Below are 19891 nucleotides of genomic sequence, written 5' to 3' on the forward strand. Positions count from 1 at the left end.
CTGAGGTCCGAATGCACCCGTGATCCAGCAGCGTGGACATGGTGCAAGAGCAAGGTTTACCTGAAGAAACAGCCACTCTCGCGGCGGTGTGTTCTCAGAGTGCAGTCTGGATGCATTATTGATGAAGCTGGACAAAGGGTCTGGGAGAGCCATAGCAACTGGTGCCACATGATAGGTGTTCTGTATAAGAGACCAACGTGCACCTCACAGTTATGATGATGAAACAGACAAGCCCAAATATAAGCGTTTGTATTAAGAGACATTGTTGTTCAAACTTTAAGGATCTGACAGTTGTGGTGGTGACAGTAAAATTAACTGTGTAACTGGTTCACTACTTTTTAATGAGGGGAAATCTTAAATTAAATAAGTTTATAATAAGTACTTGAAATAAGTAGTATGGGAAGTCTGGGAGACCCTGCTCAGACTTCTGCCCCCAAAACCTGGCCCTGGATAAGTGGAAGGGGATGGATACATTTATTTATGTAATCCTTCATATTCACAATTTTCTCAGGAGATGGTCACATGTTGGTCTTTGCCAGACTCCAATGCTTTTCAAACGTTGAGAAAAATGTTCACTATAGGCTACACAAAATAAAGATATGCTTATTTATGTTCTTAATGTAATGTCTTGATTATAGTTTTCATCAAGACTATAATATAGTCTCATTATAGTTTTACAATTAATGACAAATTAAATTTAATACGTATTTCTGTTGCCTGTAGTTTTATAATGTTGGAACATGTTGTAATGCCTTTTTTTGTTAATGTATTTTTAGAAAGTTTAGTTGCTGTTTGTTTGAATTGATACCCAAAGAGTGAAGCAAGGCACGTCGGCCAGCAGAGGGCACTATTCGCCTTAAGTTCACTAGAAATCACGACAAGTGCAGTAGGAATTCACTCTATATTTTTTATCCACAGATAAATATACAGCTTTGAAACAAGACACTTTTGAACATCAAACATACAGCAAACTATAATGGAAATGATACTCAGTGACAGTAGTATACTCAGGGCCAAACTTAAACCAAACATCAAAAGTGGGAAAAATGTGACAATTTACAAACATTCACAAACAAAATGATATCTATCACAGTTAGCAAACAACAAAAATCAAGTGTTGGATTCTCTGCATTAAGCTTTAACATGAGTGTGGTGTGTACAGTATATAATACCAGAGGAAGCATTATAAGAGTTATTATAAGAGTGAATCTATTGACAGAACAATAGAAAAAGCCAAGCAATTGCAACTAAAGTGACTTGAAGAAAAAACAAATCCTCAACATTGCACATTTCATCTCTCGTAATGCAACAGCTCCTAACATTTTTTTTTTCATCTACACAATACAATCTATTCCAGAGGCCATTCTTCATCTTGCATACATAAAAAAGCATATTTTCCTCTACTATGGGATTGTCAATACAATGTTTCGCAATAGGGGCCCCCTTCTGTGAAATACTGTGGCGTAGAATCAGATACATTTGGGACTTTATTAGAGCCAGAGCTAAAGCATTCCTTCCATGTTGACTAAAATAAGCTCTCCCAGTCAGGTCGTTTATGTGTCGTGATTGAGCGCAGTTCATTCTTGCCTATTTTTAGGACCTCATTCGCTCCAAACGGGCCCCAATAAATGGCTGTAGGTAAGACTCCTCAAACATGCTTTCATCTGTTACCGGAGTAATGTTTCATTGTTAAACATAATAACATAAAAGTTAAATTCAATTGTTCCTTTAGGAGGTCTGGGATAAATCCAGATCAGTCCTGTCACTGAATCATTTCCTGGAATAAAGGTTCTCAAACTGAGGGGCAGGTACTATAGACAGGAGGCGATAATTTGTTTTGCTCTTCAGGTGCACTTTCTAACGTTTGTATAGAGATCTTTTTTGGCATCCGTCCCCAGACATTTGGAGCTGTAAGATTATTTATGTGAATTGTAAACAGAAAGACCCAAAGCGAGTAAACTGTTTTCCTTCTGATCAAAGTCGCTCCTATCAGATTTTGTAGTTTGCATGTCATAAAAAAATTCTCAAAGGTCCAGAAGTCAGATTATATTCAGATTTTGGTGTACAGTAGACAAAGCCACTGTAACGAGTCCAGTTTTAGACCTGGCTTGGTATTTGGTGGATCTGGGTTTGTATAGGTTCGATCACGACTTGTCAAATTGATCACTGCTTTTCCATTTTCCAGCCCTGGTTTTGTCCAGGTTTTACATAATCAGACATGGTACTGGTCAATCATTAGAACTGTGTTAGTCCAGATTTAGTCTTTATTACGTAATCATCATTGTCCATTTAAAGGCACTTATTTTCTGTGTTGGTAGAAGTATTGTTTTCAGATAAGTAACAAAAGCAGCTAACAGGAGCGATTATCCTCATCATCTTTGGATATGCTCCTTAATTAAAAACATGAACCGTTTCAAACTGGAATCTGTTAAGCTTGTAGTTTTTTATTATAATTCTGTCACCTTTAAGCCTTAACCAAAACCATAACCGACAGAATTCTTCAGAAAAGTCACATCACCAGTGCAAAGAATGGCAGCTTTTGTGGTTTTAATTGAAAGGCATGTCTCTGCTCATCAAGCGTGAGCGTAACCGTGAGCGCGCTGAATCAAGCGTTAATAGAAACTACACAGTGTTGACTTAATTACACACATCTCGACGCCAAAGATCTCACAAGACATTTTTTCCTTGTTTACAGGGAGTTCATCTGATGACATACTGACATGATGTTTCAATAGCTGTATGAGTGAAAACACAGAATTAGCTTTAAGCAGTGGGGAATTGAACAGATGAGTTAAAACAAGATACGCACAGGCAGGAAATGATACAGGGAAGATAGCATCGCACGCTCCCGGAAATGTCTGAATATACAAACGGCCTCAATCACACACTGTACAGGACATATCTTTGGAAAAAAGTAAAGCTATGAGCCATTTTATCAAACATCAGTGCTAGAAAAACATACCAGTGACAGGGTACGTTTGCCAACTCCTCTCAAATCCCTCTTTTGCAAAATATGGCTTTAAGTGAACGTATAAAAATAAAATTGCTCTGTCACACAGCCCTGAGGGTATTGTTGTCCACTACATCAAGCCGTTTCCCCCATCTCAGTCCAGGACGTCCCGGCTCTGACTCTCCTGTCGCTCTTCGTGGAGATATTTCAGCTTTAAAGTGTCCTCTTTGGCAAGCCACGCACTGTCACCTCAGAAGTCTTTTTCCTGGACCCCCATCACCGCTCCAATGAAAATAATACAAAGCCTCCAAAAAATATGGAGAAATTCCTCTCTTCCACATATGGAAGACTGCCGGGGGGACGCTGGGCTGTGAGACCCGATGCCGTTGGATCCTTCTCGACCCAATCTGTAGTCCACAAGTCTCAGTGATTCTTCTCCATCCAGTCCCAGCTCTCGTCACTGTCCTTCCGGTTCTTCTCAGCTTCGATGATTTCTCTGTAGCGTCGTCTGAAAAAGCCCATCTGACAAAAAAAGGATAACAATATGAGCAAAGTGTCAAAGTCTGAGCTCATACCAGTGGTGTCACAAGCTCAACACATCATTAATGACAAATCACTTGGACAACACGCCGCACTAAAGAGTGCACAGAAAGTATATCAATATTATTTTATGTTAGTGGACCTTTAAACCGAAGCCACTAGAGATTGATAATGCAACAGGTGGTATTCTCCTGTGCCACACGGGGAACATAAATCATATGCACCACCTCTTAAAAGGTCATTCAAAGTTCAGGTTTGGAAATATCAGCAGAGAAAAACAACAAGACAATGTAAGAAAATATGCTACTTTTACTTCTACTTCAGTACTAGGGCTGCAAAGGTAAAAGGGCAGATACAAGATGCTGACTGAGGGCTTCTAGTTAAAGAATATTTTTGTTGTTGCCATTATAATGTAAAAATGCCGCTGTCTTCATTATAAATAGTCTTTTTTAGAGCCTGTACAGTCTTCTAGATCTGCGGTTGCACTCATAATGTAGTATAGTTTAGTGAAATTGGGTAAAACAACACGATAAATACTCAAATGAATACAAGTAAATCGGATTTAAAATGTTTTCCAAGTTGAAATTGTCATAGATGATGATTTCATTTGGTAGCCGCTCGCAGGGGTATTTTGGGGGTCTTGGCCTGAAAAGTTTGCGAACCTCTGTTGTAGATAAAAACGACTATACTTTAAGATAACTTTAACTGTCAGTCAGTTATGATTATTCAGATTAATTGTTGCACTGGAAATTTTTTCTTGAATAAGACCAGAAGTTAAAAAGTGATTGAATTAAGTAGTATTTATCTTGATTTGTGTATATCTTGAGTTTCTTAAAATAGGATTTGCCAATAGAGTAATTAAGTTTTGTTATTATTTTAGTAGCATTTTTTTTACTCATTTTAAATACCGTAAAACAAGATATTTCATCAGCAATCTTACTTTAAGGTAGTCAAAATATACCCAAAACAAGATAAATACTACTTTTAAGTACTTTTTAACTTATTATCATGGAAGAAAATGGGTTGGACCAAGCTTGGGGCAGTAATTGAAGTAGTAGAAGTATTAGCAGGTAGTTGAAGTAGCAGAAGTATTAGTAGGTAGTTGAAGTAGCAGAAGTATTAGTAGGTGTAGTTGAAGTAGTAGAGGTATTAGTAGGTAGTTGAAGTAGTAGAAGTATTAGTAGGTAGTTGAAGTAGCAGAAGTATTAGTAGGTGTAGTTGAAGTAGTAGCAGTATTAGCAGGTAGTTGAAGTAGCAGATGGATTAGTAGGTAGTTGAAGTAGCAGAAGTATTAGTAGGTGTAGCTGAAGTAGTAGAAGTATTAGCAGGTAGTTGAAGTAGCAGAAGTATTAGTAGGCAGTTGAAGTAGTAGAGGTATTAGTAGGTGTAGGTGAAGTAGTAGAAGTATTAGCAAGTAGTTGAAGTAGCAGAAGTATTAGTAGGTAGTTGAAGTAGTAGAGGAATTAAAAGGTAGTTGAAGTAGTAGAAGTATTAGCAGGTAGTTGAAGTAGCAGAAGTATTAGTAGGTAGTTGAAGTAGCAGAAGTATTAGTAGGTAGTTGAAGTAGCAGAAGTATTAGTAGGTAGTTGAAGTAGCAGAAGTATTAGTAGGTAGTTGAAGTAGTAGAAGTACTAGTAGGTATTTGAAGTAGCAGAAGTATTAGTAGGTAGTTGAAGTAGTAGAAGTATTAGGAGGTGTAGGGGAAGTAGTAGTGGTAGCAGTATACTGGATGTAGTTTTTCACCTCTTGCAAGTATCTGCAAACTTAAAACAATAAAGGTTATCACGGAGGGAGGGAGCGTGTTTGAAATATACTGTATGCTTTGATAACGACTCAGTTGTTTTGCAAGGTGCTGTCCAATGTGAAGTCGATGGATTAAATCACGTCGAACCACCAACATCGACGGCAGCGGCTGAAAGCGTTTCTTGAGGACTGTAATACTGCACCTTATCCATAGCTGTGATACTGTGGAGCGGCAGGCGCAGGGGTGATGCCGCTCTCACCACGACGCCGCTCATTTATCTGCCTTTGACTAATACAGCTTATTGATACAGAACTGCGCTCTCCTCAGGCATTTCCTGCGCTGAGCAATACAGGACATATGCTGCTCTTGTAAGTGCCGTTTATTTTGGCAGGATCCGAGAGACCCGCAGAACTGAGGGAAATCTATCCCAGGACCAACATTCCAGGGTTTAGTCGTGGTATTCCCGGCGGAAAGTGGAGCATCGTAGAAAGAAAAGGAGTTCTGTGCCGACCGTGTCCCGGGACATTGGCGTAATGACGTGTCCCCATCGGAGCGGCTCTTTCATCTGAGTGTTATGGTGCGAATTATTGTCCGCCGTGAGATTTAACCTTCTCATGGCTGTTTATGCCCAGCCCAGTCTCTGTGTGACATCCAGCTGTCCCAATACAGCCGGACACTACCATGAGTTAGAGTAGACATGACTACATTTACTTTTACTACCCTACTTGTACTAAAACTCAAACACAGTATAGATAAAGTCTCATAAAGTCTGCACAGTAGTTTATTCAAGGGGTTTGGGGACTGAAAACGCTTAACCTGACGAGGCCTGTCACAATAGTTACTATATTGTCCAATAAATACATATTATTCAGGGTTAATATTTACTGTGGGTACCTCTTCTTTGCACTAGTGAGGAATCTCTTGTTATTTTTTTGTTAATACGATAAGATATGAGTGTCAAATAACTTCCACTACTCATAATAGATACAAGTACAAAGTATTTCTTTCTGCTATTTATGTTCAGTGCATAGTTTTTAACAACATGGTACATTTAGAAAAGGGTTGACTGGGTTTAAACCTAACCAGTGTGATATCTTTGATGAAAACGTACATTACACTTACAAGAGAGGCCGACTTCAATACAATCAAAACTACGAGTGCTACTCATCGCACTATTGTGATGTACAGAAAAGAAAAGGGGCCTCAGAAGTGCACTGGCTACTTGAATTCACTTCTGTACATCTTGAAAATGTTTGGTGATGACTGATCTACTTATCATCTCTCATTTCTAAGTAGGGATGTCACAATATTGGTCATTGTGAGGAACAAATACATCGAGTTATTGTGCGAAAATCAACACAACAGTTTAATGATTATTTACAATGACTGAGATCAAGAGTGAAACCTTTTAATTTTCTTTCATCCCCATCGTTACACGTACACTCTACTATACCTCAATGTAAAAACAACAGCCAGATTAAAAAAGTCCTTTACATTTAGATGTATTGTCTTGGACCACACATTGAATTGAAAAGACCTAATTTTGCCACAATTATTATATTTTGTTCTATTCTAGTATAGTTTTAATACAATTCTAGTTATATTGTAACCTGAATGATCACAATTATTGACTAACCGAATAATCTTGGTATGCCTGTTTAATATGTTTCCTGTAAGAGTGTGTTCATACAGCAGTTTCTCTCTAACTGTCCACTTAAATCTTTACATCTGTACAACATAAACTTATGGTGTTTCCTCACTTAACATTCTTAACTCATTTCTTATGTATTCACTGTAAGCTCTGAGTCATACAACGGTTTTGATTGGAAGTTAGTGAGCAATCTCTGAACCACATGACCTTTTTTTTTTTGTTTCCCGGGCTTTAGACTTTATTAGACAGGAGAGGACGGGGTGAAATGGGGATGAGAGAGAAGGGAGGACATGCAGTAAATCGTTGAGGTTCGAACTCACGACACCGCGGAGCCTGGCATACGTGTGATACTCAGAATTAAAATGGAATGAAACCATTTTGAGCATCGTAGTATCGGCTGTATTCACACTGTTGTTTAGGACTGGTCTGTAGCTCACGCTAAAGTGACGGAAAAGTGCTGATGCAGAGGTTTCGTGTGTGGAGGAAGTGAGCGGATGACAGATGGTACCTTCCAGAGCAGCACGGCGAGCAGCAGAAAGATGAGGATCCCCACCAGCAGGCTGATGGCGATGATCCAGCCCACCACGTAACCCCGGGGCTCCTGACTGTGCAACGCCTCGAAGATCAGCTACAACACAAAGGCCCGAGTCAGTGTGTGAGTCACGCTTCAATACAAAACACACAACACACAGGGAGAGGGAAGACAGAGCTGCTGACGCAATGGAGAGCAACTTTAATGGAAGACATATTGTAACTTTTAATCGAATCACAGGGATCCAAGGGAAAAAAAGAAGGCCTAAATGAACACAGTGTTGTTAGATACAGTACATACAGTGTTGTCGCGATGCTAAAAAGACAAACTATATCGACACTAAGGATTTCAATAGCACGGGATAATAAAACAGTCCTTTTTTAAACAATAGAATATCATTTCCATATTAGTACTTTCTTTATGTTTCCATGTGGTCTTATACTAGTTCTGGTAAAAATGTATTCTGACTAAAGTAGGCGATGGAGATGAAGTGTTTTTCCCAAGGACTAAATGGCAGTATCGCTTAACTTACTGTGATATTGTTGTTTGCTAACTATAGGATTACAATTATATTTGAGAGAAAAAGTTACAAAAGTGGACATGAAGCGTGCCTGGACCAAAACGTTGGCTCTTCAAGTTCATCAAGTCCTTTAAGATAAGATAATAAGATAAGATAATCCTTTATTGTCCACACATGGGGAAATTTCATGACACGATACAAATGAAAACTGAATACCAACCAAAATGCCATCTGAAACTTTCTTTTTATATATTATGACTATACCTGTGAATTTTAAAAGTGAACTATTTTTATTTTGGGAAACAGTCAGGATAAGGTCATGGTCAGCCTGACCTTTGGCTCAGCAGGCAACAAACCACCGGCGCCGACCATTTGAGTTGGACTAACAGTAAACAACTTGGGCTACATTCATTTTCAATAAATTAACCGTAACAATAACAGCAGATTGAAATAAACTGGTCATTTATCATTTCATTCAATATTTGTGTTGCGCTGCTTTTAAATCAATGTTTGTAAGTCAATGTACTTACTCCAGTTTATGAGAAATACCAGAAAATGTGTTGGTATTTGTTAACAGTACTTGCCCTTCTTTTGATGAACTGTGATTGGCTGTTCACTGGCTGCATATTATAATCATATAGTAATCATGTTGGGTGAAAATAGTTTGTTTTTATTTTATCATTTAAGCTCAATAAGTATAGTCACAATTACAGTAACAGTATTTCATCATCCATTCAAGCTAAACAGCACTTACTGACTAAAATGATGCCGTTTATAACAATGGGAACTCTGTGAAAACTAGTAAAAGCTCACATCATTTGAATTCATGGCGGTTCTTTGATCACGCTGGCGTTTAACTTGAAGGAAACCTGCTTTGAGCCATTTGATACTTCAGCACATGGTTCATTTCCTACACAATTACTTCGACTGATTATCATTCAATTAAAGGTGTTTGAGAGACGTGAATACAGCATTACTCCTATGTCCAATGTATGTGCGCATCTGGCCTTAAAAGGAGAGCAGAAGACTGAACACTCAGCTGATGTTGAGCTTGGACGTGTTCAATATCAAATAACACAGAACAAAGAAGTGCGAGACAAACATGTTAAAGGTGCACTGAATTCAAGATTGCTCAGTTTAAAGCCAAAAAGGTGGTGAAAGCAAACATGCACATTTAGACTTATGAGCAAAGAAAATTACGAAGCAAACAAAGAAAACTAACTGCAATGTTCATCAGTATTCAGTTATACGTTTATAACTCACACATGTACCCCACGGATATTAGTTTTTTTCATTTTCAACAAACAAGCGAAACGAAATGTAGGTTAATGAAGACAGACATTCCCGCCATGACGCCGCTGCAACAGAAATGTGGCACGCAACACCAACTGTAAAACAAAACCCAGCGGACAAGAGCCCATTAATCCCTTTGTTGAATTCTTTCCCACATTAACAGCCCCGCCTCTCTTTGCCCTCCCCTCCCACGGCACATGCTGGACTACATGCCAACGCACTTGCGTACAGAAAACACATGAAAGCTCAAATGGTCGTTGCACTTTGACTCTCATATTGACAAGTGCAGATTGTGGGAATGTGCCAAATTCATTCAACATAGCGACTAATATTAGGGACACAGCACACTCGCATTCCGACAGAGAGGCTTGTTTACATGGCAGGGGGGTAAAAACTGTGCTGAGTCGACGAGTTGTATGTTAAGGGTTCAAGAGGAGACCACAAATCAAAGGTCAGTACTGCTCCGAGGGGACAAGGTAAGTGTGTTTACTGAGGCTTGAGCAGTGATGACAGAATGGTGGTACTTGTAGATGCAGAGACAGTAGCTATAAATTAGATGTAATAAAGGTTTAGGTTTCTTTTTTTTGCTATTTTCTTTTTTTATTAGAGCATAAAACAACAAAAACAACAGAGCAAAAACACCACCACAACAACAACAACAACAGAAAAAACACATGTAAAAAAACACAGAACGAGCAGGATGAGGGAGAACATAAGGTAAGTGAAGGAATAAAAGTAGAAAATAAGGGAGTGGGATAAAAATAAATATAAAAATAAAAAGTTCTGAACAATTGTCCCATTTTGTCTTTTCTTTTGTATCTATTTTCAAGTTTTCATGAGTCTTGAGGTTATTTTTTCCATTTTGCGTATGTCTGTTATGCTTTATATAACTTTTCTGGTGGGTTTTTTCTACATGAACCATTCATTTGCATGGTATAGCATTAAATCTATCTAACTTGCATTAATTTCATCAAACCATCAAGTGTAGCGCAAATTACTAATGCAATGAAGCGCTTTGGATGTCTTGAAAGGCACTTTATAAATCCAGTGCATTATTATTATGAAACACGTCTCTCACTTTATGACTGGTGATTTGTATTTATTTATTAACCTCAAAATCTCTTTTTTAAGAGTGAACAGGAGCCAACATCATAAAAACATTTAGACATTTCTAGTGAAGTAAAATATAATAAAAACTTTGCCGGCGACAGGACTACATTTCGAAAAAAACAACGCACAAAGTATGATGAATTAATGAATACTTGAATGAAACTTGAATGAAAATAGAAGGAATTATAGTAGAAATCACAACTTTCGCACAGATTGCAGCGAGCAGTGTATAAAGTCAGTCCAAGGCTCCTGTGGAACAAGCCAACTGTGCCTTCTGGAGCCTGTGGGAGCAAAAGCTACCGGAACGAGTGCATCGGAGACGTGTTGAAAGAATGGGACGCTACGGTCGTCTACGCTTCAATTTTCCGAACATCAAGCCCCAGGGTCACGAGGCTGTGGCCCACTGACTGCTCTAATCACATGATAGATCTGCAGTGCTTGCCACCATCATTACATTTGATCTAGAGGGCTTTTCAATCACTCAGCGAGCCACAATAGAGAGTGAGAGAGAGATGGGGAGTGTCCTTGGGCACAGCTGAGGACCCCAACTCAAGGGAGCACAAACCCACTGGACCCAGCTGTTCTGCGCACTCACGTCTTTGTAAAGGAACAACAGTGGACACATCAGAGAGTGAATGTGAACAGACAGTACAACAGACACGTTTCTTTGGGTCGTAAACACATTTCAAGGTTTTTGAAATCAAAGAACATTCATCACGTTGTATCTTTTGCTGCCTTTATGCAATGTATACTAACTACTCAGTTTGGGACAGTTATAAGTCTTTCTATTGGATTTAATGTGATCAGGGATCAAATTTGTGTTTTCAAAGATTCTCAAGGGGTCCTGAAGAGTTCCAAAAAGATGTCCAAACTAGACTGCATTAATAATAAATTACCGTAATAGCTTGATAACGGCTTTTATTAAGTATTATGTAATGATTCATGTTCTATAACCTTTTTCTTTATAAAGACAGTAGCTTCTCAGGGTGGATTTTTGGGGCACCACTGGATATCTTTACCACTGGTAAAAAAGTTTTGTAGTAAAATTAGTTAGTCTAAATAAAGGCATGTTATGGGTGGAAATAACACACATGACTTGGACTCCAGCTCAAGAGGAAAAACCGATAACCTCAACTACGACTGACTGACGTTGATTTTTGAAAAGAACTATTAATAATATACTTACTGATATCTCCTCTGGCAGCCCTTTTGGCACCTCCACAGCCCTGTCACTGATTTGAACGCTGCCCCTCGTCACAAACTGGATCACAGAGGAGCTGTCCTGTAGGCGAGATGTGCAGGGATGAGTCAAAGCACCAAAACAAATAACAAACAAAACCTTTATTACAGAGATATTGAAATAAAGCAGTTACCCTTTTTAATATTTCAGTGTTGAGCAGAAGTTTTAAGTCTATATTTAGTATATCCTCTTTCAGCATTGGGCCAAGCGTGCATGTAATAGTCATACAGGCTCGTCCGGGTCTGTCACAATCCTGTTACACAAGGAAGAGGAGCAGTTGATCAATTTGGACTTTTGCAACATTTATTACGTAAAGCCTAGAGTACCGTCTTGAATACTTACCAGGACTTTACGACCGGATTTGGTGAAGAAAGCAAATATCGAGTGGAAGAGGCTCTCTCTGTCTTGTGGGATGGTGCATGGTGTGGGGTTTCTGTGGGGGGTACAATTCCCCCTGCCTTCTGCTACCTAAAGACATACGAGGCAAATTAAATACGGTGCATGATAATCCACATAATGAAACAGAAGGCTTTATTGGACAGCACAGTTCAGTTCAGTTCAGTTCCGTTGACTTTATTTGTACTCAATTTGTTGTGCAGCAATTTACAGGTTTGGCATCAATACATTAATGACAGTAACATGACACATAATCAAACAATCAGACTTTCACGCTGGCTCGCAAAATCACATGTTAATAAAGCGCTCATAAAACACAACGACATTCGGCAAATGGTCGAGGCCACGAAGCAAACGCCTTAAATCACTACACCAGCGGCGAACACGGGCAGCCTTCTTTCAATTTGAAAGTGAAAATGTGCACATAAGCAGTCTCGTCACCTAAAGTGGCCTAAACCCATTATCATTACGACTCCCAGTGATGACAGGAAGGTCTACCCAGCTGAAAGGTGCTGCCCTTCCCCGTCCCGTTCCCCATATGGAGTGATTTAGAGGTGTCTGTTTTACGTCCTTGTCTCCAGGGAGTCTTTCCCCTTTTCCTCTTCAGGCTGTCCCGTAGCTCCGCATGGGGGAAATCTCTCTCTTCATTGTCTGCCAGGTTGCCACCCTCTTGTGTGGTCATCCTACGGACTTTTACTGCAAAGCTAGCTCATGTCCTGCTTTGACAGAAATGTCCAAAACAAATAAAAGCTTCTGCACCAGATGCTTAAACAAGCACAATTCCTAACATGACCGGTCACTGGGTAAAAAGTAAGTTCAACAGAATGCATTCAAGCTGTATTTAGCGATAAAGATCTTAACATGTTACTAATGCCCAGACATTTACTTAAAATTGTACTGAGTAGTTTTCAGACTCAATACTTTTACTCCTGCTTGAGTATAGTGACAGTCTTACTTAGGTCATCTTGGTTCCTCTTTCTACTATAAATCTACAAGTGACAAAACGTTATACTTAATTTAAATATTAAATTATATGGACATCTGTGTTTTTCTTCCCCTATTCCTTGATATGATCTAGTTTTTGTCTGAAAATACCAAATTATTTAATGGTTTATCTCTCTAATTACTGTAGATTACAGTCATCAAATATCATTTTAAAGAACCATCTAAGCTAAGCTTCCATGACAAATATGTTTTTGTTTGTTTGCTTAACGCATTTAAATAAAATACAGTTCCAACATTTGGTATTGCTTTTGGCTTGTGCAGTAAATCATCTCCACTCTGACTTAGCTCACTATATAATGAAAGAATATCTGCTTAAAAATATGTGTCCAATCTGTCACTCTAGATGAAACATTAGCAGTCTTTGTGATGTGTGGTTCCAGCGCGGGATGGTACGCAGCAGTAGCAGCTCTACAGGTGTCCCTTTCCCATTTCGTGCAAGCCGTCTGATCCCCTCAAAGTGAATCCAGATGGGCTTTTTTTTCCTTCGTTTTTTTGAGGGAGGCCGAGATACAGTCACTTCCACCTTCCCATTCACAGCAAATACAATTAACAGTCTGAGCTTCTACCTATATATTCATATTGTGAAGGGAGCAACCCAAGGGTTAAGCAAACAGGTATAACGCACTGGGAGTATTGCATTGCCTTATCTAAATGTAAAATGCGGTGAAACAAAATTACGAGGCGAGCTCCAGTAGCTATACGTCAACATTTTTTCACTTTCGGTTTCACTGGCCCCCGCTAAGCAAATTGCCCATGCCATGAAACACAATTTTAGCAGTTTTCTGAGCATAACATTATCCTCAAAGGTGAATTCAGGCGGCTGCAGGGAATAAGGAGAGACAGGCCAGACACAATCTTGGGCCGCAGGTGAATAAACTCTGTATAATGATTTGGACTGAGTAAAAACAGGAAATAAAGAGCAGTGTGGGCACGCACCTGTGTCTCGACGATGTGGAACATGTCTGCGCCGTTGCCAGCCAGACGGTTGGGTATCCGGATGTCCACAGTGGAGCCGGGAAGGCGACTGGGCCCGTTGTTTATGGCCTGGAAGAACATGAAGCAAGAAATATTCAAGGAGCAACACGGCAAGAACAGTTTGAGCCCAAATTAGTTACATTTTGTCAACTTGTTCCACAGGATTTGTGTACTTCAATCAGTAGCACATAACACCCACATATTTACTTTATAATGTGGTCTTATAATTTACAAGATCTGTCGACATACCATTTTCTAAGATTAGTACATAAGTTAATACATTTATAAACTTAAACTTAACTCAACTTAAATAAATAAAGCTGTAACAATATTTTGGGGGTTCAATGATTATTGTTTGTACATTCTCTTTGCAAAAGTGGGGATATTTTTTGCATTTTGGTGTAATTAAGTGGTAGAGGGAGGAATAAATAACTTTCATGACTAATTACAGACTCTAATTAAGCACTAAAGCGTTCCATTCAGCTTTGTATTAGTTGCAGCTCATTTGTTTACTGGGATTCTTTGGATTCAGAGTTAGTGTGTCAGCGGCAATAAAGTAGTTTCAATATGATCATTTATTGTAATATTTTGATGCAGCAACATCTCACACTGCTAAACGTGTTATCATGACAAAATGATCTGTGACTGGTGCCAAACACTAACAAAGCTTCAGTAATAGTGATATTGTAGAGTAATGGTACCTGGAAAGTTATATTCAGTGGTTGAAATTGGCACTCCATGTCTTCTAACAGGACGAATCGCGATGCATCCACAGTGTTGCCGTAAACAAAGGAGCTCGGCGACACCACACTGCAGAAGAGATACTTTAAATTAAATACAACAGTGATAAAATAGTTTTGACATTCACAAAAGCCTGGTAATTCCCCTTCATTTCAACCGCAAGTGTTTGAATTTTCAGAGATATAAGTCAGACGTGTTTTGTTTTTATAGCGAAGGCCCGTCTGCATTCAAACAGCAGCTTTATCAGACGTCAGACTTCTGGCACTGCTCTCCATCTCTCTCCTCCTTCATTGAACCAGAGCCATGATAAAGTGTTCACAGATAAGGCTTTTTAAGTTGACATGGCCCATGCTGACACCAGCACACTCCCTCGCCTCCTTCAAGCGCCAGATGGACACAGTCTCTGTCTAATAACACAAATACTGTAGTTTTCTCAATGTTTCTCTATCTTCATTCAGATATTTACATTACAATTGTAATTACTTGTACGTCCCTTTACTGTAATGACTGCAGTTGTTTTGTCCTTATGTCCTGGGGTAGGATAAAACTAAGATGGTAACCAATTATATATTATACTTAAAGGCGGTATGGACGATTTTTCGGCGATTTGAGAACTCAGGCGGAGCGATACAACACACACGTGCGTTTGTTTATTAGCGCAACGGAGCGCATCGCATCGCTCGTCTCCCGTAGATTTCTGTCCACTTCTGTGTCAGCTCGAACAGTCTTTCTCCGTCTTCATTTTGGCCCGTACACTGAGGGAACTATATTATGATAGATCCATGCGCTTAGGCACGCGGAAACGTGGGGACGAGCCTGACGCGGCTGCAGGTGAGCGGTAGGTGCGTTTTATGATTGATACGTGGCAGGACTAATGATTTATCCACGCCACGAGGAAATATGATAAAAAAAATTGCTGAAAAAAATCGTCCATACAACCTTTAAGCTAAATAAGTCTGAAATATTGTCTATCCCAAGGGAATGGTGAAAACTCCAATAGCTCTGTATTTGAAGTGAATGCATTTATTTGATTTATTTTTGTCATGCAATGCACATTTAACTTCCTTAAAAGAAAATAGCCCATGTCATGTTTCTACCAAGACAGATTGATGTTGAAATACATTTAGTCTAATTCCTTCCATCTTTCCATCTAAAGCCACAATAATTCTGACCTACACACATTTTTTAATCTTGACGTATTGATGTGCTCTTACCCAGTGATGGTGGTGTCAGTCTCATGAACAAGAGGAATGGACAAGTCTAAAGTGTTGTCGTGAAGTTTGTGCTCAGGATTGGCACTGTGAAACAACATTTAGTAAACAAACAATCATTAGTTTTTGTGGCACAAGAACAAGTCATAAACAAAATAAAATATTTATAAAATATATATATACCTTTTTGCTAAAACTAAAAACTGCAGGGTGTCATTTTCTCCCGAGAGCTGACTGGTGTCGAAAATCACTGCAAAATGATACTGGAGGAGGGGCAGAAAATTGAATGAAATTATTATGAGTTTGAGTTAACTACGACAGGTGTAGCCATTGTGCAAAACGTCATATAAAATTGGTTCCACTTTTAAAATGGAAGTATCATATTTCATTAACAGTGCATTAGCGAGATAGACATTGAGATTTCTTCAACGCATATACAGCTGCAGCAAAGAGACCGAAGGAAATAGATACATAAAATAAGATGTGAATTTACAGGATAATCACATTTGAAAAACACATTTGTCGTGGCGATCAGCTGTAGTTGTGCTTTGGTGTGGACTACCTTGGTCTGAGCTCTCATGAAAGGAAATCCCACGCTGCATTTGAGGAAGTCCAAGTCAACAAGTGCACAGGAAATGCCCTTTTCTTCCTGCAACAACGAAAGATAGAGCGCGTCAAAGTGACAATCGCAGAGACACCGCAATCGCAGAGACACAAGACAACGCAGAAAAACACAAAGGACAATTCACACTTATCACAGCGACCACAAAAGCAAAAACTGGTAGCACACCTGTTTCACCAGTAAAACCCAATAAGTGCACGCATACACCATGTTCATTGAGAAAATTGACAAATATTTAAATAAAACTAAAACTAAGGACATTCTAAATTACTTTTGCATCAGTATCAACAAAATATTGTCATGTGGTTACAAAATCATATGCTAATCAAGTAAAAAATTCAAGGTAAATTAAAAGTTAATTGCTGCTCACTCGCTCAGAGGAAATTGGGCCAGACATCAAACTTCAAAATATACAAAGATTGTCCAGAGGATCACTACCCTGATACTAATTAACTAATAGTAGCAAAACTATATATTTACTTGTATTTTTCTTCTGTATCTACCTCTGTATCTACCTGCATTGCATCAATGAAATTTCCCCATGTGGGACAATAAAGGAATATCTTATCTTATGTTCTGTCAGAATCGGTATAGTGTATTGATCCTTTCCTTGAGTTTGAAGCTTTAACAGCACAACACAAATCTGCCCCAAATATGCAGCTTTCCTCTGCCTCTGAATGTAAAACTCATGACAGTTTGTCCCATCAACTAACAAGAAGATTGCCCGTGCGAGCCTCACTCTCTCAATGACATACTCTACTGATACAAACACTACATGCCAACAAAGACTCCTTGCCTATATGCAGTACTTGATGTAAAGCTTGTCCAGTGCCCATATAGAAATTATGGTTACAGTGTATTGTAAGAGACCATTTAACAAATAAGTAGAACTAAACGTTACATGCTCTCACAGTGTATCGGTGAGAGTGGCTTTTGAAACTCACCTGGATACACATCCTACTGAGTTCTTATTGTTTTTTTGGCGTCATATTTCTCCATGCAAGATATTAGATCCCTGGGCCTCATTGAAGTCTGAAATCAGGTTAAACTAAGAATGTACAGCGCAAAGATGGCACACACGCAGCCAGCGGGAGGGTAATGGGACAGGCTGCAGTCCGTATGTTTGGAAGCTTGTCTAAACAATACGGAGCTTCACCGGCTGCGCTGTCTAAACACTCAGGCCTTGACCTGACAAGGAGAGAGATTCTTTCAGAGAGAGTTCACTCTGGGGCTGTCTGCCAAAAACTCCTGCTTTCAAAATGTAATCCCGCTCAGCCATATTTTAAGAGCTTGACAACTTTGTGTGATAAAATAGAGACCGATGATGTATCTAGGATTCAGAGGTGAATGTAGCAATTTATAAAACCTCAAATTACTGTACCGTGAGCCTGTTCTTTGTATATTTTGTATAATGAGAAATTGTATTTAACATAATTTACAGGCAAATTTGCAGAGTTGTCTTTGTTGAAGCACTTTGTATAAAATTTTTATTTTGAGCTTAAGTCAAACAGCATTTGATCCAACTCAGAGTTTGTAGTAGTTGATACATCATTCAGTTTTATAATATATTGATTCTGCATTTCAATACAATAAAATAGAGCTTGTTGAGTGCACTTATTTGGTGAGTCAAACAAAGGTCCATCAAAGATGCCGACTATTAGCTCATGTTGATGATTCTTATCTAAAAGTGATAAAGGTAAAATGCTAAGTGCTAAGGGTGTGAGCATATTTATAGGTCATAAATCAGACCAAATACATCGGGATTATTGTTAATACTCTAGTATCTTGTTAAGTACTTATACAATTACATAAAACTAACTATTTTCTACTTTTGTTTACCACCTGCCTCTTCCTTAGAAGTGTTATTTATTACATGATACATGATAACAAGCTGTACTTTTGACCCCTACATGAGCAATAATTATCTGTATAGTCATAACGTCTTCTATCGATCGTTTTACTCACAAAATATTTGTCTAATCCACCACAGCTACAAATCAACTCACATCACCATCACTCAAACTTTCCCGACTCAGCAGAACTCAGCTTGGGGCGTGACTGTGCCTCGTCTTCATTAACTCTAAAACTTAACCCTTCAAATGAACCATCGCTCTGAGGTGACAAGACCCTGTTGGAATTCCATCTATTTCCTGTATCCCTCTGTGCTGCTGTTCAAACAGGACGGTCCCGTGGGATTGGGCAGGATTGGGAAGTGGCTGTTTACCCATCACCCACCGACAACCACCTCGGAGCCAGAGCAGAGCACCCGGTCCTATGGGGTGGGTTTGGGATACTGGGCTAAACAAGATATTTTGAAATAGTTGCCATAGTCATGTTGCAAGGAACTCAATTTATTATTTTTATATATTATTTTATGATTGTCCTGAGGAAGATGTAAACTTTTATACATATATTTATGTATAAAATGTATACATAAATATCGTATTTATATTTTTTATGATAGAGACTTAAAAGTGCACAGGTTCTCATGTTTTTCTAATTATAACATAGTTTGGTGGGACAGTCCCTGTGGTAAATATTTATCCCTCTGTTTGTTCATGAATATGTGACATTCTGTCAAAAATACAGGGGGAATTGAAACTAAAGGACACATTTGTGACAGTTTAAACAAACATTAACAAAAATTATGTAATAAAGTATTATTTGTCAAAATATCATTTATATGGATTTTGACCCATATTTACAGTATGGTTGCAACAGTTATGGATTTCCCTCACTTATGTCACATCTGCTGCTCATGTTCAACCAGGAAGTATAATTATAAACAACCAAAATGGTCAAAATAGGGAAATATGCAACATTTGAGTAAAATCTTAAATATAAACATGTTCACTACTTTTTATTGATATATTTAGTCATATACACTTAAAATCTAACAAGAAAAAGTTGCCATCTGGATTCAACAAAGCAAATAGGTCCGAGGCTCTTATTGGTGATGAATAGATGATTGTCTTTCAGCTGCAACACGATATTTAAACCAAACTGATGCAGTGAGTGGCTTCTCATTTCTGAAACAACCATGTGAAAGACAAATCCTGTGGTCATGGAAAAGATGTCAGTGTGTTTGAGAAGGGTCAACTCCTTGGTATCAAGCAGAGAAAACATCTAAGATGGGGATATTCAAGTGGCACCCGTAGGCCAAATCCCAATGACACCAGGTTGGTCTTTGCTCAGTGCTGTTTTTATGTAACAGAGCAATATTGTCTGAATAAATCTACCATACCTAAATGTGGAGTTATCATTTGAACTAACAACTAAACAAAAGGATTCTGTTGAATAGTACCATTGCGAGTTGTTCGGGGATATTGGATCTAAATAAAACAAATTGTGGTCCAGTTTT

The 19891-nt window shown here is 38.7% G+C and overlaps 1 protein-coding gene across 1 annotated transcript in view; it reads right to left on the bottom strand.

Annotated features, from left to right (window-relative positions):
• Positions 1–1517: 1517 nt before the first annotated feature.
• Positions 1518–19891, bottom strand: part of itga9 (integrin, alpha 9) — a 70617-nt gene continuing 52243 nt past the window's right edge. Inside the window, exons 19-28 of the mRNA XM_072436380.1 lie at positions 16471–16557; positions 16092–16171; positions 15912–15995; positions 14658–14766; positions 13918–14025; positions 11923–12048; positions 11714–11833; positions 11527–11622; positions 7394–7513; positions 1518–3472 (exon numbers count right to left, since the gene is read on the bottom strand). Coding sequence (XP_072292481.1) covers positions 3374–3472; positions 7394–7513; positions 11527–11622; positions 11714–11833; positions 11923–12048; positions 13918–14025; positions 14658–14766; positions 15912–15995; positions 16092–16171; positions 16471–16557 — 1029 coding nt within the window. The 3' untranslated portion in view covers positions 1518–3373. The remainder of the gene's footprint in view (positions 3473–7393; positions 7514–11526; positions 11623–11713; positions 11834–11922; positions 12049–13917; positions 14026–14657; positions 14767–15911; positions 15996–16091; positions 16172–16470; positions 16558–19891) is intronic.

This window comes from Eucyclogobius newberryi, unplaced genomic scaffold, assembly GCF_026437365.1.
Source record: "Eucyclogobius newberryi isolate DKJ021-1_F unplaced genomic scaffold, fEucNew1.0.hap1 SCAF_8, whole genome shotgun sequence".
Lineage (NCBI taxonomy): Eukaryota > Metazoa > Chordata > Actinopteri > Gobiiformes > Gobiidae > Eucyclogobius > Eucyclogobius newberryi.